General features: G+C 35.3%; 1 protein-coding gene across 3 annotated transcripts; it reads right to left on the bottom strand.

Moving 5' to 3' along the window:
- Positions 1-580: 580 nt before the first annotated feature.
- Positions 581-22,346, bottom strand: LOC106073048 (uncharacterized). 3 transcript variants are annotated; one of them, XM_056005208.1, is made up of 9 exons: positions 22,112-22,346; positions 10,092-10,289; positions 9,589-9,793; positions 8,683-8,751; positions 8,298-8,336; positions 7,582-7,717; positions 5,472-5,652; positions 5,028-5,188; positions 581-4,146 (listed from the first exon to the last, which is right to left on the bottom strand). In XM_056005208.1, the coding sequence occupies exons 2-9, from the start codon at positions 10,149-10,151 to the stop codon at positions 4,011-4,013; spliced, it is 987 nt and encodes a 328-aa protein (XP_055861183.1). In that variant the 5' UTR covers positions 10,152-10,289; positions 22,112-22,346; the 3' UTR covers positions 581-4,010. The 3 variants fall into 3 exon arrangements, with proteins under 3 accessions (XP_055861183.1, XP_055861182.1, XP_055861184.1); XM_056005207.1 differs by having other exon boundaries at positions 9,589-9,811; positions 22,112-22,342; XM_056005209.1 differs by lacking the exon at positions 8,298-8,336 and having other exon boundaries at positions 9,589-9,811; positions 22,112-22,330.
- Between the last annotated feature and the right edge of the window lie 115 nt (positions 22,347-22,461).

Here is a 22,461-nt window from a genome sequence, read left to right on the forward strand (position 1 = left end):
AATCTGCCCATGTGGACTGTGAGCAGAGAATGCTGACCATGTCTTCCAAAACTGCTCTCTTTACCAAGAGGCCTGTAGAAGACACTGGACCCAAAAACACCCCAATAGAAAGAAAACTATATCTAGAGCCCCCTGATTTGGAAACCACTGCGTAGTTCATCTCATATATTGGTCTAGTCATCTGAAGGCTCCAAAATAACAATGAGAACGAATAAGAAGAAATCCATATCATTTCTATCAGAATTATCTTTTTGGTTAATAATCACTCAGCTTATCTAATGTATTTTGGGTTTTGTGCAGTCTACATTATTGTCATTGTTACCAGTACTGCGTAGAAGTAACCTAACCCAAACATATGAATGTATTTAATCATGAAATCACAGACACTACCCTCTTAGATATGTTGTATACAATTGACTAATTGCCACTATAGTTATGGATAGATCATGCTAAAATAAAATTTCCATGTGAAATACTACAACTAAGAAACACTTACTAGTACCACTGGATGATGTTAAACTAATATTCTCATAAGACTTCCAGGGCTTTACCTATGTAACTCAACCAATACAATACATAATGCAAAACAAAATCATTTATTTCCAATAAAACCCAAAGGAGACAGGTCAAAATTGTTTTAGAAAAATACAAAAGCAAAAAGCATAAAATTATTAAAGACCAGGACAATTTTCAAGTAACAATGAATATGACTTGAAACATCTAGAACATATTTATCTTTATAAATATTTTTTATGTATATTCTCACGTATATTTAAAAAAAAAAAAAAAAAAAAAAAATCAGAAATTTGCAACTGTTAGTCTACCATTAGATGTACCGGTACCTGTAATAAAAATAAATCTTGTTCAGTTGTTCAAAGTAGATTAAATGCCCAGTGCTAGCCTGTTGTTAACAAATCACAATCTAGCTAGGAACATATATGACAATAAATAAATTATAGCTTTTATATAACGCTTCTTTCATGCTTATAGCATGCTCAGAGCACTTTGGTCCAATCTCATTTTTGGACCAGTGGGGAGAGGGGGTATCTGGGAGAAGGTTTTCTGTGCTGCCTTCAGGCGCTCAGTAAACACAACTCTGCTCGAGTCGGGTGTCAAACCTGGAGCCCCCTTCATAGGTTGCCAAGTTCAAGCGTATTGGGCCTCTCCACCACGCATCTAATATATACATATCTGAGCAGCTATAATATGAAACAGTCCTGACTACAAAATGATTAATGTTTATGACACTGCTGATTCCATATACAATATAAGGCTACTTTCTATAAATAGTTGTTTTTAGTAATTTTCACTAGGTATATCTATCTGCCTGGGGCATGTACATTCAATGGCAAACTAAGATTAAAAGAAAATGATGAAGATACACTAAGGCGCTAGTTCAGCAATTTTGCCACCAGTTTACTTACTTTTTGGCTTGTGATATTTGTAACTAGGTTCTAATTCTTAAAGCTAATACAACTGCAAGTTTTATTTCACACTTTGAGTTTCGTTGACATAGTTCACATAGCTATCACATTTCTAGCTCACATAGTTATCACATTTCTAGTTCACATAGCTACTACATTTGTTTTTTGGCCTAGAACAGTGATGCCTAACCTCCAGCCTGTCATGTGATACCATCCAAACCTCATACCCTTAAAATCTTTACCCACAGTGCAGGAAATAGGCACATTTCAGAACAAGGGAAGGAAAACACTAAATGTCAGTCAGTGACATGTCGGGAAAAGTATATCCCCCCACCCACCACAGCTGAAAAAAGGTTGGACATCACTGGTCTACAAAAATCTTACTGAATGATGATGATTGATCTGACTAAATGATGATGACTGATACATAAATAAATCTTGTCATTGTGCAATAAATATTCTTGTTTTGTCAGTTGATCACAAATTAATGAGACTTTCATTTCACAATACATAGAACAAATATGACAAAGAGAGAGTTAAATAATCAGCTCACTATTTATATGTGCATATTTCATATATAGGCCCTATATATATATATATATATATATATATATATATATATATATACTAGCAAAGTATAAAGTCAAGGCTTTCTACTTTATATCTTCTGTTCAATCAAATTCTCCCTAAATGTCCAAGAAAAAAATATTTCCTTGGACCTGAATAGCAAACTGTGTGATTATGCTAAGACACTGACCTATACATTGGTGAGTCTGAAGCCTAAAACATAACTACTGATGTTAGTGCTGGGATTTCCCAGTCAATGTATGTTGTACTTTTAAATTACTTTTCAAGCTCCAAATAAATGATATCAGCAAGGAGTTAATGAATTGTGACATCAGTGTCATAAATAAAATCATCAGATACTTAAGAACCACCTTTGAGGTTGAGATCTTGTCCAAAGAAATGAATGAAAAGGGACAAAGTTTGATGCTTACAATGGCAACTAACATAAATAATGACAGAAGTCCTCTACAGGCTGAAATAACAAGTGTGACAACTTACTGGGAAGATGAATGGAAAATCAAAAGATCCATTTGGTGTGCAACATAATCCAGTCAGTTCAAACAAGCAAAATATTTGTTTAAAATCCTTTAAAAGAACCCAAAGCTTATCTAAGGGGAAAAAAAACTGTACTTAGAACTATACCACTCAATAAGTTATTTCCCTTTTCAAATCAAACTAAATAATTAATTTAATAATTAGTTAATTTTTTAGTTGGTTATGTTTCTTTTTAGGTATAAATAAAAGTTTAAAGTTTCAACGTAATCTGAGAATTGGGTACAAAACCCGACACCATACCAGTGAATACTGAAGACAAAAAATTAATAACCAATAATTGACTAATTGGTTAATTTGTTTTATTGATTCATGTATTGTCAAAGCCAATGAATAATTGTGCTAAATTTTAACTTGACCCAAATTCAAACTCATGTATGAGGGCAAATCAGGTGAACATGATACAACTGGTAAGTGTTAAGCCACATATCTTTGATTATATAGTTTGATGGTCAGCATTTAAACAATAATTTGAAGTTACAAATTGGGAAATAAATGCTGAAAAAAAAAAGCACTGGCATAATGTTAACCTTACATGGAATGGCATCTTAATAGAGATTATCTAGCCAAGAGGATGTGGGAGATAATTATATGCAGGAGGTTTTTAAAGTGCAATCAAAGCCCCATCAGAAAAAGGAAAGATGTTAAATGAACTGGCATCTAATTATTGTTGCACCTGGCTTATTTTTAAAGATCCAGGATACTCTTGATGAATTTGTAATGGATGTCTTAATTGAAGGAGTTAGTGATGCAAAATTGAAAAGACAGCTATGGACCAAACACATGGAAAACCTCCATTTAACCTTGGGCTGAATGTTAAGAAGAAAAGACTTAATGCAGCTAAAGTAAGTATGGGGGAAAGGCTCCATCAAATTACCAAGAAAAAAAAAAGTTTTTTTTCACAGCTTAGTATAGTGATGCCCTGGATACCTTCAGGGGGAGCAAGTAGATCTGGTCACCACAGAGCCATGAATACTTAGTTCTTTATAGGCAGCACTTTACAATGAAAGCCATGGACTTGTACTTATTGTTTCAGTAGTTGTGTTTAGAATGAATAAATTCCAATACATCACATTTTGTTTCAATGTTGGATTTTTCTCAGATCTGCAACAGCTTGGGGTTCGGCCGTGGAGTGGAAAGGCCCAGGAGAGATCTGAATGGAGGGATGTGTTGAAGCAGGTAAGAGCCCTTCAAGGGCTGTAGCGCCACTGAGATGGATGGTTGGATTTTACTCCATTTTATCATCAAGCCTTACATAACAGTGTTGTTCTGTGGCTAATACAAACTGAATTTTATTTTCAATCTAAACATTAAGCTTGATAGGTTTCATTCAATAAAAACTTTACATTTCTGCAGAGGATAATCTAAAGTGGTTATTTATGACAACATAGTTAACAACAATTATTAGGTCAACATCATGTTCTCTGTCTTAAAAACATTCAACATAAAATCAAAAGAAAAAACAACTCAAGGAAGAGCACTAGGACGAAGTTTTGACTTCTGTATAATTTGTGTCTTTTTTTTCCTTTCCACAGCTTTATTGCCAACTGTTAAATGTAGAGCTGGTAAACTGACATTTTCTTTCACATATGCAATATCTGGACTGGAAAGTAAAGAAACAACAAAATGTTCAAACCACTGGCTACTAATACAGATTTATTGACTTCAGTTTACATTTGATTAAATAGTAAATATTCCACAAATTTATAAGCCTTGATTTGGCAGAAGCAGGGTTGAGTATGTGAATGAATGAAGCATTACGGAATGGTCACTAACCGACTGTTCCATGCTCTATGGTCATAAATCACTGATTTCATTATAACAAAGGGACACTAGACCTTATAATGACTGCCAGCTGACCTCAGTTACCAAGCAAAAATTTATAATTTTAGGCAGGATAGAATCTCTGGTGTAAGAACAGGGTAATTTGTACTGATGTAAGAGCTGAGTCAACTAGCTTACAGGAGACATTATTATTATTATTATAGCTTTTATATAGCACTACTTTCATGCTTATAGCATGCTCAGAGCGCTTTTGGTCCAATCTCATTTGTGGACCGGTGGGGGGTATCTAGGAGTTGGTTTTCCGTGCTGCCTTTAGGCGCTCAGTAAACACAACTCTGCCTGAGTCGGGAGTCGAACCTCGAGCCCCCTTCTAGGTAGCCAAGCCAAGTTCAAGCGCACTTGGCCTCTCGACCACGCTTCCCACATGCTATGTTGCTAATTATAGCATCAACATATGCAAGCCTAGTATACAAAACCTTCACTACTATATGAACACTGATATACCAAATGACCTTTGATGATCCCAAACAGCAAGTGTTGAAGAGGAATGTCAACAAAGCAAGCAAGAAGGGAGGTCAGAGGATTAGATTAATCTGAGTGGTCTCCTCTTAACATGGTTTATTACAGTAAAATCTTTGATTGATATAAACCCTTTAAGTATAACTCAAGAAATTTTCTAAGAAATGCTCACAAACTTACATTTTTCTAGTTGGGTTTTTCATGGGTATCCTTGGTAGATATCCTGATCCTTCTTCTTTTCTATCATCTTCTGCAATATAGGCTTTAGCCATAAGAAATGCATCAGGTGTCCACTTGTGAGAGTAGAGAACATCTCGCAGATCAAGTTTGAGTTGATTCAACTGTTAGAGAGGGAAATATACAGGCTATGAAGCTTGAAAACACTTGAACTGGTTGGCAAGAAAATACATTACTTAAACCAGCATTGTTTTTTTCTTCATATTCTAAAATTTGTTCAACCGATTGATTTACAATTGTGTAACGAAATCTCATGAAATGAAATAATAAAAAAGACAAAAGAAATGAGAGCCTCTTTCTAAAATTTCCAACAGAAAGACTGTCTCTAAAATGAAGATGAAATTGAACAACTGTGTCACCATAGAAAACAAATGTATTAAGGCACACCTCATGGGCTTGTTTCTCATTGGCTTGCTGAAGGTGTTTAATCAGGGCATGACATTGACTTAGACTCATTGGCTGGCCATCTGGTTCAACAGGTGCAGCAGGCACTGGCTTGCTGTGGGTATCAAGAGAGTTAGGATAGGTGGCTGGAAGTGTTGACTCAAAGTTGTCCAAGTTTCCTTTCCTGTGAATGTCACACATACTCACATTTTATAGAAGTAAAAAAAAAAACAAAAAAAAAAACAATCAAATCAACAAAAGTTAATTATTAGATATTAAATTATAATTTATAATATCAGCCTACATTTTTACAAAAAATTGTTTTATCTTCAAGTAAATTTATTTTTTTTGTTAGTATTTCTGAACAGCAACAGAAATAATGTCTGGATTGATGGCTAGGCAGTGGACAAAGAAAGATATGGATGGGGTGAAACTATTTTTATTATCTATATCAACAGTAAACAAAATAGTTGCTCAGAATATTATATCTTTTAAGTAAGCCTAGTGTTCTCTTAAGTTCATCCTGACATAGGAAAAATGAAATATTACAAAGATCAAAGGATACTTTGTTTTTTACACATCATTTCTAACAATAGAAGACCTAGATCTATAAATAGACTACAATTTCATGAAACTCTGTATAATAAAAAAACCCACAACTTTCCAGTATGTTTTGAAATGCCAAATTTGTAACTGGTAACATATAATACTTTAAAGTCTCTCTATATATTATTTATTGGTTGATGAGTTGAATATATATGATTATTGATTTTAGCACTGGAAATAATGACAAAGTTGAATTCTTATCACAAGCAAAATAATCAACAAGAAATAGTTCCATTTCATTTCTGAGTTTATAATATAAACTAAAACTTTTAGCAAATCTATTAGATCTAAATTTAAATTTATTTATTATAATGTAATTTTATTGTAAACAAAAGAGATACAAGACACAGATAGCAAAGACAAACAGACACAAACACTCTTTTGTTCTCCTGGCAATATAATCATTAAATAGGAACAATCTGATATAAACTTTTCACATGTAAATTATGAGTGAGTCTAGTGTGATTGTACATTTTGTTTTTTTATAGTTGTAATGTTTTGTTTGGTGTAAGGCAGTCAATAAAGATTTTTATTATTATTATTATTATTTATATTATTTACTTTAAACTTTTAGTAACTAAATTTTAAAGTAAAATTGATTAATGCATTTTTATGCAAACAGCTACAACACAACTTGTAATAAGGTTACAAAGACAAATTGTGTGGAAACACAAACTCAAAATCGGCCCCTGAAGTGGTCCACCCAGGCAGGTAAAAGGCAGGTTTCAATATTTTCAAAATGAAATTCTTTCAAAGACAAATGACAGAGTAGAATGGAGAAAGAAGGTTGACAGATCTTGTGTGGTGCCCCAGCGGTTCAAAGGACCACAGTACATGTGATAATATGAAAAATTAATTATTAATTGTTGTTTTAAATTATGTCCCACTTATATGCATACTAAATAGATTTTTTCTCTTTAAAAAAATGAAAACATTTTTATTGTGTAAATGTAGTAGTTAGTATGACAGAACTTACATAACTTAGGAATAAAAATGTAATAAAAAATATTTTTGGACAAAAAATCTAAAACCATTTGCATTAAATGTTAAAAATAAGGTAAATAGTTATCTCCCCTTCTATAAAGCCTCCCATGTTTGTTACTATTAATAGTGAATAGTTGTAAAAAAGGTGTATTTTTATGAAAAAAAAACTGCTTGCATAAGTGATTTAAAAAATTCGATTTTTCGCTTTCAGAAAAGAAAACAGTAGCTGTTTGAATAGTCTAAAATATTATGGTGTCAGATTTTTACTATCTTTTCTAGTTTACGAGATCTCAACGGGACGGAGGGACACAAAACTAATAGCATCTTTTCCTCTTTCGGGGGCCGCTAAAAACAAACAAACATACTCTTGTAAAATAGACGTTCTCACATACTATCTACATTTTCACTAGTCACTAAGTTTAAGATTAACTTAAAAGTTAGTGAAAACTTCATAAGAGAAAATTCATTTTTTCCAGATTTTAGTTTTATTTAATGTCCTTCATGAAAAAATTACTGCTCTTACTGTTTTTCTTTTTGTTTTTCTTCTTGCTCTAGTCGTTGAGTTAAATAATGGTTTTTGTTGCGTGTCTCCCTTAGAGCATGTTTCAGTTCCTTAATTTCTTCTTCTAAAAATAGAATCTTTATTTCTTCTTTCTTACCTGAGCAAAACAAAAATAATTAAAAAACAAATGTTGCATAGTTTATTAAATGTGATTAAAAGAAATGCTTGATTTAATTCTAGCAAAGAAACAACAACAATACATTATTATTCATTTATATGAAGAATGACAAGAACATAAGGATCTAGAACTTAGTAGCTATACTTTACAATGACCTTTAGAAGTGATTATGCAACCTTAATATTCTTGCAAGTTCCTCTCTTTTTAAATATTTTTTTCTTTGAATTTTCATATATACATATATAATTATCTTAATCTCAAGCCTACTATTTTCTATCAGATGTGTCCTTGGCAGTCATTCAAGTGAGACAAGCTCTAGATTTCTAAAGGTTTCAACCAGATGTGTCCAAGAAATAAAAATTTTAAAAGCTATTTGAAACTTGTTTCTACTCACATAATTGACAATAAAAGAGATTGGTATAACACAATACATTCTAGACCTCCATCTTATCTTATCTTATAAATTACAGATTAAAACAGAAGATAATTACTAGATAAGCATTTCAAGTGTCATGCTTGTTAATCAGTAAAATAAAACTCTGCTAAGTCATTGGTTTACCTTGTGGATTCAGGCAACACATGCCATGCTCTAATGGCACTAGGGAAGAAGGAGCATGTGTACAAATTTGTTCTAGCATATGGAATAAGAAATGTGCGTTTATCTTTATGTCTTTCTGAGTATTTTAAATTATTAGTTTTTGAGTGTATTCTTTTATTTGCAATAATGATTGAATTCTTTTATTTGCAATAAATTGGCAATAATGACAAATAGGCCTAAACATAAAACCAAATAAAAGTCCTTAAGTTTTATTCTCTCTCCAGTGGAGAGGAAATTATTCTAGCAGCTGTTCATATGATAATACTCAAGTGGAGCGCTGTCCTATTTAAAGGAATACTTTTGAACCAGTAAATGAAAACTGTCAACATCAGAAAAAATTATTTACCAGATTCAGGAAGAGATACATCTACATCTTCCTTGGGAGTCTGACTCATCACAATTTTAAATTGCAATTCTGTTTAGAAAACAAAACCATATTAAAATTAGAAGTTAATTTTTCCATACAATTAATTTGCACTTAATTAAGCAAGCAAAAATAATCTATTTATTTTCAGAGTAATAAAAAAAACAAGATAAAATGTTTTAGTCAATATTAAAGGAGTAGTTTCATTAAGTTTGACAACTTCAAGTACTTTTAATTACTGAGAAGAGCTGGATGAATATTTTATAAAATCAACACATTTCTTTAGTCAGGGATATAAATCACAATTGGATATTATGAAACTCTATCCTAATCTTAAAGCCAAAAGTTGAATGAAAAAAGATTTCTCAAATTCACTTTTCTCAACTTGTGGTGCATGAAGGAATGGGAGAGGAGGGGTGTTGATGAAGAGGGAGAAGAATGTGGTCATTTATAAAAAGACTCTCATATCTTATATTTTTATAAGTAAAATAGGCTTGCATTCTAAATTAAGTTATACTCATGCACCTTAAATTAAATTATACAACTTCATTCTAAATTAAGTTATACTTCACATAAGAAAAGAATGAATTTCTTCTTCTGTGTGAGTGGGACATGAAAATACGCTTTTTCTTCCAGAGCATCACAAATAAAAGTGAGGTCCATTTTTTTAAATGTAGTAACTCCCCCCCCCCCCCCCCCCAAAAAAAAAAAAAGCCCATACATATTGCATGGATGCACCAAGAGTCCTCTATTTATTGTTTGTATTTTTGACAAATATTATGATCTTGATATTGTGTGGGCATATCAGTTGAGACATTTCTTATATTATGTAAATATTGAAATTTTAATATTACTTTGATATAGATATTATATTCACACTCAGACTACCTTTATTTTCTCTTTTTAACATGTCTACTTCATCCTGTAAAGATTTGAGCACCTCTGCATGCTCATGTTGTAAAAATGCAATGTTTCTTTCCAGGTAATGAATTCGTTGTAATGTATTTACTTCACTCCCAGTTGACAACTCTTCAGTATTATAATTTTCATTTCCATTCATCTCCATGTTGAGCTTAGCATCTCTAGTAGAATACTGCTTTGGAAAATAAACCTTTTGTGGAGATTAAAAATAAACAACAACACTAAATTATTTTTGTAAAGAGTTCAAAATACAATTTTATGTTCATATTAATAGTGTTTCAAAAGGTTTACAACAAGAGAAAAGTTTTAAATTTTTTCTGCATATCTGCAGCATATTTAATTTAGCCTGAACATAAAACTATAGGCCTATACATAAATCTTATTGATTTTTTAAGTTTAATCCTATACAATAATAATTTGTGAAACTTAGTAGTTAACCCACAAAGTATTTGGTTCTAAGTATACCCTACCTTGTCAAGAACATTAACACGTGTCCAGTGGGGCATCATGTGTACATGTGTGTTGTTCATTTTGGTTGACAATGTGACTCTTTGTTAGCACAAGGCAAAAAAAAACAACACTTCCCAAACCCACTGGCCAATAGTTCTTATTAATAATTTTAAGTCATTGCTCTTCTTGGGTCAATATTTATCATTTTAAAATATTTGCTGAAAAAAACAAACAATAACAACTTATAAATAAATATATTGGAAATTTCTTTTTTTTTTTAAAGCTAGTTTAGATCTAAATCAACATTATTGTACATACAGACGTGTGAAAAAAAAATTTACTTTATATTTTATAAAGCCTTTTGTGTGTGTGTGTGTGTTGTTTTTTTTTACTAAGCTCGTAAAAAACATAACTCTTAGTCTAAAAATTTCTAATGGAGTATTTTTTGTCAATACAAACTACATGTAGAACCTAATTTGACTTAAATTTAAAACTATAGCAACAGATGTATAAAATACTAAAGTATCAAATGACGTTAAGTTTCATAGTTGCACAAGAACAATATAATAGTTGATCAAAGTAATGTAATACACTTAATGGTTAGGCTTCAAGTTTACATTGCACAAAAGTTTTCTTTATTATTTGCTTAAAATAATGAGCTTAAGGATGGAGAATTTGTGTTTAAACATGTGTAGTTCTTGAATAGGTCCATAAGACTACATGAGAATGATTTCAAGTTTGAGCACAGAGGTCACATCCTCAGTTATTGTATAGTTTTGTATTAAGAGTTAATAATAAACACTGCATTCTATCACAATAAGAGTTCATATGTTAAAATTAATTTACAAATTAAAATAAAGGACATTAGAATCTCAAAATAATTAATCCCAACAAAAGGCGGGCGACCCAAAGGCAGACCCAGAATGCGATGGACTGACAATGTTGAGGCATATCTATGATAGCTTGGGGTTAGGGCATGGAGGCAGAAGGCCCAGGAGAGATCTAAATGGAGGAATGTGTTGAAGCAGGCCAGAGCCCTACATGGGCTGTAGTGCCACTGGAAGGGATGGATGGTTTTATTATCCAGAAAAATGTTATATTGGCAACTGCATTGGTGCCACCTATTTAGTACAAAATACATTGAAACCCTTATGATTTCAATCCTGCTAAGAATTAAATTTACATTTTAAAATTTCTTCATGAGGGTGAACTTAGGAAAAATAAAGGCAACTATATGGCCACATCTAGCTATTACAACAGAACAATCACAGCAATTGAATGCTTTTTATTCTTCATCATTTCCTCCAATCTTATAAAGTGAATCTGTATCAAGAAAATAAGAACTTCATGGAAACGACAACTTAGATGCTGGTTGATGTCTTTCAACCAACAATGTGGCTACCTCAAAACTATTCCAAAAAAAGTCTTTCATGACCCAGGCAAATGAAAAGGGAGAAGTTTAACAATTAAAAAAAATGGATAGCCTTTAACATTCTTAGGATCTTATCATAATAAAAACATAGATCCACATGATGTACTAACCAACATGTAAACAGCATACTTCCAGCAAAACTGTAACAAGGACTATAATGATTGCAATATTAAGATCTAGATTATAAATCTAGAGGGAAGCTATTGTCACTCCCCTTTTAAAAAAGGAAAAATCTGATCTGGGAAACTACAGACCAGTATCACTAACCAGCATCACATGTAAAATAATAGAAAACATAACAGGTAGCAACTTCATAAATCACTTTGATAAAGATAATGTTCCTACTTGATACCAACATGGCTTTAGGAAATTTCACTAATGTAATTATAATTATCATTATAACATTAATTGTAGGATGCTTGTAGGAATATTTCTCGTAGGCATGTCATTCATAAGCAGCATTACAGGTTTGGACTAGGAAGTAAACTATATTTTCAACTCTGAAGGAACATCCAAAACATGTAAAACATAAAACAAACATAATTACTGACACTGGACTTATAAAATATAGACATTACTTAAAAAAAGAAGACAATTACATCCTATGCCTCTCCCTTAATCTAGGAATGCATTTTAACCAATGACTTAAATTCTGCCCAGTCATTGGTTTTCCTGGCTGACTACGACAATCTATTCCATGCTCTAATAGCATGAGAAGGAGGAGCATTTGTACACATTTGTAATTGTATATGGAACAAGGAATGCACCATTATCTTTGCGCATTTCTGAGTATTTTACTAGGTTTTTGTATTTGAAGATTTTGGTTCAGTGTTTTATGAATAATTGCTACTTTACTTTTAAGTCTTCTATCCTGAAGGGTTTCTAAATTAGATCATTTTATAAAATCTTTTTCAAATGTGAATATTCATTTGTTATGAATCTCACTGCTCTATTTTGTCTATGTTCCAGTTTCTTATGTTTTATTGAGTTTAGGGGTCCCAAACAGGACATATTCTATTATTGGCCTAACTATAAGGTTAAATAACATTTTAGTTTTATGTCCAAATTTGATTTGTAGAAATTGTTTTTAATAAATCATAATGCTTAGTTTGATTTTTTAAAATAATTTGATCAATATGGGGGGGGGGGGGGAGTTCCATGATAGTTTTTCATTTATTATAACACCTAAGTATTTTGAATTTTTAGTCTGTGTTACTGGTTTACCATCAATAAGATAAAATAAATGGTATTTATTTGTTTTAGTTTTTTTGTTACTCTTAATAATTGACATTTTTTTTCTGGGTGGAAAGACATGCTCCAATTTGATTGCCATTTCTGTAATTCAACTAATTCTCTTTGTAAAAATTCTGTATCTTGTGTTGTTTTTATTGTTCTATATATTATGCAATCATCTGCGAATAATCTGACTTTTGTTCCTGATGTAATGCAATTTGGTAAATCATTTATGTAAATTAAAAATACTAGTGAACCTAAAAGTATTATATTCGTCAAATATCATCATGAAAATTAAATTGATGTCATGTAAATAAACCTCATGTTCTACAGGCAGTCCTTTTTATTGGTTGGACGGACAACAACTACATGAACTAATTGTTCTGTATGGAACCATGTCGTGGGCCAGTTCTGGCCCGTGGGGCATACTTTGGGCATCCATGAGTTATTGCATAGATTAAAAATGTAAAATTATTAAATTGAGAAACATTGAGTTGAACATATTTTTTATTAGGGATTATTTAAAGAGTGGTGAGAAATTCAGAAAAAACTCAAGACTTTTGTGTTTATTATAAGACAGATCACACTCACTCTCAATGTGTGAGTGTGACAAACTCTCAAAGGCTAAAGCCTAGGCAAGGCTATACAAAAGTGTCTGAGGGCTTTACTGATACAAGATCTAGTAAAGTGAAAAAGTCTAATCCTATACTCTTAAGCGAGCAATTCTTGTATGTATGTATGTATGTATGTATGTATATATATTTATATATAAATTTTATTTCGAAAACGGCTCTAACGATTTTCTTTAAATTTCAAGGAATGTGCATATTAGTAAGCAAAAAATTCTCAACTCATTGGCCACATCGGGAAAACTCGAGGTCGACCGTTATATCGGTTTGAAAATGCCTCATTATCGAAAAATTAATTTTGGCTTGAATGTTTTATGAATGAAAATTTTCCATGACGTAAACGGGAAAAACGCTGCTTACGTCACTAGGCTTACCGCAGTACACTAAAATATTTCTTTGCAAACAAGAACGAGTTTTAAAGAATCAATAGACCTAATTAAATATTTGTGCACCATCTTACTGTAGATTGATTTATTGTAGAACTATGAAAGAAAAGTAATGAAATTAAATGTGCCGATGTATGATTAGTTATTGTCTTTTAAGTTTGTAATAAATTGTTTACTCTTTAATTGCGTAGAGCGGTGTAGATACCTTTTACTTTGTTGTTTATTTTGCTGGTGACCTCCAGCTGTCCCGTTCTGAGGCCGCATGCAACCATGTGCTCTCTTCTATGTCAGCTAAGGCAAGTTGGCGCCTAAGCTGGTCTTTTAAGCGTTTCGGCGTTACGTCCTTGGGGGAGCTACCACCTTCTACCACGCGCCTCCCCAGTTGGCGGATAGGGGAAAGACCCTTAGATATAAGGGTTAGCTGTGAATAGCAAATAAACAGCCGCGGGCCAACTGGTTTGCAGTCATGGAGGATGAGGTGAAGTATTCCAGTGGTTAGAATATTTACTAAAAACATCTCAGAAATCCAGGGAAATGATTGCAAAAAGCGAGTATAGGGCGCTCTAACTCTAAACCCCAGGTAGATGAAGCTCGTTAGCTAGGGATAGCAGTTCATCTAGGAGAGAAAACTCAGAAAATAAACACCTGCTGCCTTGCAGATGATCTTGGATGATCAAAGGCTATGGGAGCACACCCAGAAAGAAAAGCAGGCTGAAGTCGGAGTCAATGGGCCTCCTGGTGCATAATACATTGACACGCAACCTCATTTATGTTGTAGTTTAGTAACGATTCTAATAGATGTGGCGTCCTGCCTGTGGAATCCCGCCGCGCAGGTAGGGGGCCGTGCTCTCCGCCTCAAAGGAGCCCACACAAGCGAGCTGGTGGTTCTTCTATCTCTGCCTGTGGAGCCAGGAGCAGGGACAAGAAAGTAAATACTACTGGCCAACACTCCAAGACCAAAAGTCTAAAAATCTTACAATGGAACGCAGAGGGCATCCAAAAGAAAAAAGAAGCTCTAAAAATATTTCTGCATAATCTATTTAACTGCTACTTCCCACCAGACAAGGAAATAGAGATTGACCACATACAAATACCTGACCAAGAAGACTGTCTAATCTTAGGAGATATAAATAGTCGCTCTCAGAGCTGGGGATACCCAGACCTAAATGCCAGGGGAGAAGAAATTGAAGAATGGCAAGCAGAGAACAGACTTATCTTGCTTAATAAACCTGAGGATAAACCAACCTTTTTCTTATGAGCCTGGCTAACATCAACCACACCAGATCTAGCCTTTGCAACTGACAACTTATCCAAAAAGTGCACCAGAGAAGCTGCAGACCAGCTAGCCACCAGTGACCACAGACCCATATTGATCAGTATCGATACCTCCTTCAAAATATCAGAAAACTCCACCATCCCCAGATGGAACTACAAAAAAGCTAACTGGCACCTATTCTCAAAGCTCACAGACCTATATACACAACTTCAATAAACTGCAAATCAAATCAGGTTAATAAGTCATTCTCAGCTTTCTCCAAAGCAATCCTCATAGCAGCTAAGGAATCAATTCCTAGAGGAGCAAGAAAAGATTATATCCCCAACTGGTCTGACCACCTTCAACAACTCCACAATGCCACTATTGAAGCCAGAAACACAGTAGAAAATAACCCTTGTATAGAAAATAACATAAATCTAAAAGCAGCTAACGCAGTTTTCAGGAAAAAATACCTTTTCGCCATGAGGAAAAGTTGGCATGAAAAAACAGAACAACTAAACGTAGATAGAGATGGCAACAAACTCTAGCGTATAGTCAAATGTCTCAACCAGGAAAAAAACAGAACAACTCCTATAGTAATAGAAAATGACAACAAACCCATGAAAGGCCAAGAAGCAGCAAATGAATTCATTAAGTTTTTCCAAAGCGTGGGACAAATACAAATTAATGAAAGTAGAAATAAAGATGTAAACTCAGAAATCCAAGATAAAATTAAAGAAAACAATCCAGCTTACTCCTTGGGAATGACCACTATAGTTTCGTCCATCGTGGTTCGATGATGACCACTTTGTCATCCAGGGGGCTGAGGGCTTTGCACTGGGGTTTTATGCCTCATGTGGCTGATGAGACCTATGTGAGCCTGGAATGTTCGGTCGCACACTTGGCAGGTTATTCCAGCTGGAGCTAGTGTCGTTTATCTTGCTTTTCTTTTCTGGCGTTTTTCTTCTGCCAGTGTTGTTCTTTTTTCCTCAGCAACCTGTGCGCCAGTTTTCACAGCGCGACGCCATGATGCTCTGTCATGTGCCTCTGTCTCCCAGGTGCCTGGGTCTATGCTGAACGCCTTCAGAGAAGTTTTGAGGGTGTCCCTGAAGCGCTTTCTTTGCCCACCTTGCGAGCGCTTTCCTTCGTTTAGTTGGCCATACAAGAGTCGTTTAGGGATGCGTCGGTCTTCTACTCTGTAGACGTGACCTGCCCATCGCAGCTGGGACTGCATCAGGATTGTGTGGATGCTTTGCAGACACGCTCTTCGAAGGACTTCTGTATCTGGTATTTTGTCTTGCCATTTGACATTTAGTATTTTTCTCAGACATGTCATGTGGAAGTGGTTTAGTTTCTTTGCATGTTTACTGTACACTGTCCATGTTTCTGAGGCATAGAGCAATGTAGGGAGGATGACGGCTCTATAGACCCCTAGCTTGGTGTTTGTGGTGATACCACGTCTGTTCCAGACATTTGTAGACAGTCTGCCATAGGATGCACTGGCCTTGGCGATACGCTGGTCGATTTCACTATCGATTTTTCCATTTCTGGAGAGTGTGCTGCCAAGATATGTGAATTTGTCCACTGCGTTTATATCCTGTCCATTTATAGTAATGCTTGGATCCGAGTAGGCTTTCCCAGGAGCAGGTAGATATAAGACTTCAGCCTTGTTCGTATTGATGGTAAGGCCAAAGTCTGAGCATGCTCTTGAGAAGTCACTGACGATGCTCTGCAGATCGTTTTCAGAGCAGGCATTTAGGGCACAGTCGTCAGCAAATAGCAAGTCTCTGATTACTGCTGCATTTGTTTTTGATTTTGCTTTAAGCCGACTCGGGTTGAATAGGCCACCATCAAATCTGTATGATATATTTATCCCGTTGTTTTCTCTATTTGTGAATGCATCTGTCAGCATAGCGGAGAACATGATACTGAACAGTGTAGGTGCTAGGACACAGCCTTGTTTTACCCCGTTTGATACTTCGAAGGGCTCTGATGGTTCTCCACTTTCTTGGACACGAGCCTTCATGCCATCATGAAATAGTCTCACCATAATTATGAATTTTTGTGGACAGCCATACTTTGACATGATCTTCCAGAGTCCTTCTCTGCTAACAGTGTCGAATGCCTTTGTTAAGTCGACATATATTGAGAACAGGTCAGCATTTTGTTCTTGGCATTTTTCCTGGAGCTGCCTTGCTGCAAAGATCATGTCAATGGTTCCACGCTCTTTTCTGAAACCGCACTGGCTTTCTGGTAGTAGACCATATTCTATGTGTTGCATGAGCCGATTTAGTAGGATGCGTGCAAGGATTTTCCCAGCAATAGAGAGAAGAGATATTCCTCTGTGGTTGTCGCAGATCTGGCGGTTTCCTTTTCGCTTGTATAAATGAACAATTGTGGCATCTTCAAAGTCTTGTGGTATTGACTCTTTTCCCCATATAATTAAGAAGAGCTTATGAAGTCTTTCAATCAGGGCTAATCCACCTTTTTTGTAGACCTCTGCGGGAATGGAGTCAGCTCCTGGGGATGAGCCTGACTTTGTGGGTCCATAGATTTCGTTTATGGCATGGTAGAAGTTCTTCATATCGTGCTTGTCAGCAAATTCCTGTATTGTTTCCACTTTCTTGCTAAGCCAGGTATCTTGCATTTGGCGTAGCTGTTTTTGCACATTTTTGCGGATGTTAGTAAATGCATCTTTAGTGGACTGGGAGTTTGGGTTGTTCAGACACAATTTGTGGAGCTTGTGCTTTTCGTCTAATAGTTTTCTGATCTCAGTACTGTTTTCATCAAACCAGTCCTGATGCTTTCTCTCCATAGGACCGAGTATGTTTAATGCTGTGCTATAGATAGCTTTTTTGAAGCATTCCCAGCTTTTATCTACATTTGATTCAGTTAGAAGGGTGGACTTGAGGCAATTCTCTATTGCATCTGCAAGCGACTTTTCAGTTTTGTCATCTGCTAAGCTGGCCGTGTTTAGCCTTTTTAGGGGTTTTGATTTTTGCGGACGTCTCTTTGGTTGGATACGAATGTTTAGTTTTGTGATGATGAGGCGGTGGTCTGTTCCACATTCTGCACCACAGCAAGATTTGGTGACAAGAATGTCCTGACGGTCAGATTGTCTGGTGATGACGTAATCTATGAGGTGCCAGTGTCTTGAGCGGGGATGCATCCAGGAAGTTCGCTTTCTCATTGGAAGACTGAATATTGTGTTCGATATGAGCAGCTTGTGTTTAGCACAGGTCTGGAGTAGTAATAATCCGTTGCTGTTGCATTAACCTATCCCGAATTTGCCTAAGACTCCTTTCCAGATGTGATGGTCAGAGCCGACTCTTGCGTTGAAGTCACCGAGAATGAGTAGCTTTTCTGTTTTTGGAATATCAAGTAAGGTGGAGTTTAGTTCTTCGTGGAATGACCCTAATCTTAAAATGAAGGAACTAGATGAATCCCTAAAAGTCCTCAAACCAAAACAAGCCCCAGGCTCAGACAAAATATCAAATGACATGCTTCTTCACTTGGGTCCTCAAGCCAAAAGAAAACTGCTACAAATATTCAATGCTAGATGGAAATCTGGCAGAATTCCAAACATCTGGAAAAAAGCCATTATGATCCCTATCCTAAAACACGGCAAACCAAGAAATAAACTGGATGGCTACCGTCCCATCAGCCTCACTAGCTGTACTTGCAAACTGATGGAAAGACTGATAAATAGAAGGCTGACATAGATCCTTGAGTCAAATAACCTACTCACTGAAGCCCAGGCTGGCTTTAGAAAAGGCAGATCAACAGATGATCAAATCGCCTTCATCACACAAGAAATAGAAGACGGCTTTCAAGAAAAGAAACCAACAACAATTGTGTGGGTTGACTTAGAAAAAGCATTTGACAAAGTCTGGGAAAAAGGTCTTTTGCTCAAGCTAATCCAGCATTACATATCCCACAGAATGTACAACTGGATAAAGGAATACCTAAATAATAGAAAAGCCTTAGTTTGCATGCAAGGACAAAGAAGCCACACAGTGGGTATAAAAAATGGCGTCCCCCAAGGAGGAGTTCTATCCCCAACACTTTTCCTAATATTCATAAGTGATCTAAATCAAAACCTACCAAGAAAAGTTAAAAGCAGCATGTATGCAGATGACCTTGCCTTAATTAGCACAGAAGAATATGTAGGAACATCGAAATTTCGATTACAAGATGCTCTTGATAAGCTCAATAATTGGTCCAAAGACTGGGGCATATCCATCAACACAAAAAAGACCACATATACCATATTCTCACTGTCAACAAAACAACAAACAATAAAATTAACATTAGATAAGGAAGCTTTACAAAAAAATGACAGCCCTACATATCTTGGAGTCACCTATCACCCGAGACTAACCTGGAAAAACCAAATAGATAAAACACAGAGTAAAGGCATCCAGAGACTATCCCTCTTAAAAAAATTAGCTGGCAATGATTGGGGAGCTAATCACAACATCCTGAAAAAGACCTATACCAGTTATGTAAGACCTGTACTAGAATATGGTTCACAGCATGGGGCTCAGCAGCCCAACAAAACCTAAGAAAAATAGACAAGGTTCAAAATATTGGTCTAAGGATAATGACAGGAGCAATCAAAACAACACCCATAAGAGCTATGGAGGAAACCGCTGCCCTGATCTCTCTGGATGAAAGAAGAAAAATAAAAATCATTTCCCAATTCACTAAATTGGAAACCTTGGAGAGGCACCCACTCAGAACAAAAATCCACAAAACTGGCACAAAAAACTGTCTCAAAAGGACCAATTTCATACAGGAATCTCTAAACCTAAAAAAGATACACCAACTTGAAAAAATTACTCTGGAATCCTCAATACACTATAATGAATCTCCACCCTGGGACAAAAGCCCTCTTCCTACTATAAGGGACCATATTGAAAACATAAAAAGAAAATCTGATTACAGACCAAAAGAGCTCAAGGAAATAGTGAACTGTTTTCTACATACCAATTACCCTAGCAATCAGTGGATCAGAGTTTACACGGATGGCTCATCCCATAAAGCCACCACAAGTGGAGGAGCTGGAATACTTATCGAATGGCCAGATGGAGGAAAACTAGAAAAATCCATTGCAACTGGAGAGCTCTCTGACAGTCACAGAGCAGAAAGGGAAGCACTAGCACTAGCTGCTACCATGCTAGCAAATCATCCAAGTTCCCCTCACAGTCAGATTGTCTTTCTAACAGACGCATAAACAACCCTCCAAAACCTGCAAAACTCTGGTTCCTTTTATATTAAAAACCTCAGAACAGCACTTACAAAGCTCAACAACAACAGCAAAAAAACTGTTATTCAATGGATACCAGCTCATATACAACTAGCAGGAAATGAGAAGGCTGACACACTCGCCAAGAGTGGGAGAACAAACTCACAAATTAATTCTGCACTCTATCCAGAAGAAATGAAGAAATTAATTGTAGATAAAATGAGAAATGGACCAAATTACATCCAAATTACAAGAAAGATGATGCCTATTATAAGCTATCCCGACAAGATCAAGATCTTTTGACTCAGGACCAGACACAACAGAATGCGACAACACATGTACCAGAAGCTCAAAATTGGAACCAGTGAAATCTGCCCATGTGGAGTATCACCAGAAAATGCTGACCACGTCCTCCAAAACTGCTCTCTTTACCAAGAGGCTCGTATAAGACATTGGCCCCAAATCACCCCAATAGAAAGAAAACTATATGGAGAGCTCCCTGATTTGGAAACCACTGCGCAGTTCATCTCATGTATTGGTCTAGTCATATGAACACTCCAACATAACAATGAGAATGATGAAGAAGAAGAAGAAAAAGAAGGTGTTACGTCGACCACTTTTTAGCTCAACAAAAAAGACGTTTGTCTGAGATTCGTCTCCCATACAGGATAATGCTCTGCCCAGCGTAACTGTCGGACTTAAAGAATTCCTTCTATACAAAGGCCATGGATACACATTTGAGACCATTAAAAATCTTCTGCCGAGGACAGACGCAGACGCTAAAAGAAAATCTTAATCGAGCACCACAGTCAATGGTTATGCTTGCCCTGGATGTGGCAAAATATGTAGGTCATAGCTGGGGCTGCGTAGCCACGGGAAATACTGCAATCCTTATTAATTTTTGAACTCAAAGACAAGCCTTATTATTATTATTATTATTGTGCTGGTGAATTATCACCATGTGTTCATGCTTCGGTGTCTACTGTCCCGTACCAAAACAAAGGAAATGGTCATAACGCAGCTTCTCTACGCCTTACTTTCTAACACTAAACATGATATCCATCTAGCGGTCAACGAGTTTGCGTACGCTGCAGCCTCTTTTGATTTAACTATAAACCTCTGTAAAAACAAAAAGCTTGGAATTAGGGCCTTGATGACGGAAGGCCCAGGAGAGATCTGAATGGATGGATCTGTAAAAGTAGGCCATATCCCTCCATGGGCTGTAGCACCACTGGGATGGATGGATGGCAAAAGGCGGTATAAAACTTCTTATAGTCTGACAGTCATGCTGGGCAGGGCACGTATCCCGTATGAAGACGAACATATTGTTCGGCGTAACAGAGGTGCCCCACGGAAACGTTTCTTTAGAAAACTAATGCAATGATTTAAGTCTATTAAGAAAAATTGTGCCAGTTAACTTTGTCACAAAGTGCCTGGTTTACCCTATAACCTAGAGATTTGCGTCACTTGATGTTTCGTACTAAAGCCATAATGAATATACTAATTCTATAATTAAATGTCTGAACGTAACCATCTAAGAAGTTACACTGCAAAGACTTTCTTCCCAAAATGACTTCGGACATATAACCTTTCTTAGGAAATTATTTAACCGAGCGAATCGAGGCCACCTGATATTAAAACTAATTAAAGGCATTATCAGTGATTGTCGTAAATTGAGTAACGTAAAGGCGTAAAGCTTCGACTTTTAGAGGGATTTTAGATCTAGTAAAGATTCATTAGATTGCAATCTTACTGCAACTTTAGTGATCCAATATGAGCTGAAATATTAATGTAAAATTGATACATAACAAATGTATATATAGTATCAAATATTGTTCTAACAATCAATAAACTTACGTTTAAAACGTTTTTCAAGTTAAAATCAACTCTCAAGTGGTTGGTCGTCAACGACTCTTCGACATCTACAATGTTACTATATTTAGCAACTGAAACTGACAGAAAAATCTTCGCAATTTTACTTTTTCTTAAAATTTTTATCATTATTCATCAATTATATATAGATCTAGTTTATATCCGATTTTATATAACTTATAAGCTTTATATATTTTTTAATACTAGATATACAGCCTAAACTTGTTTCTTAGCTAAGTATTAACATGTATTATTATTATATTATTATATAGTCACAGAAAATCACGTCCCCTAAACATTTTATTTCATTAACCAAAGAGCTCTTAGAAAACGGA

Source organism: Biomphalaria glabrata, chromosome 12, assembly GCF_947242115.1.
Source record: "Biomphalaria glabrata chromosome 12, xgBioGlab47.1, whole genome shotgun sequence".
NCBI classification, from domain to species: Eukaryota; Metazoa; Mollusca; class Gastropoda; family Planorbidae; genus Biomphalaria; species Biomphalaria glabrata.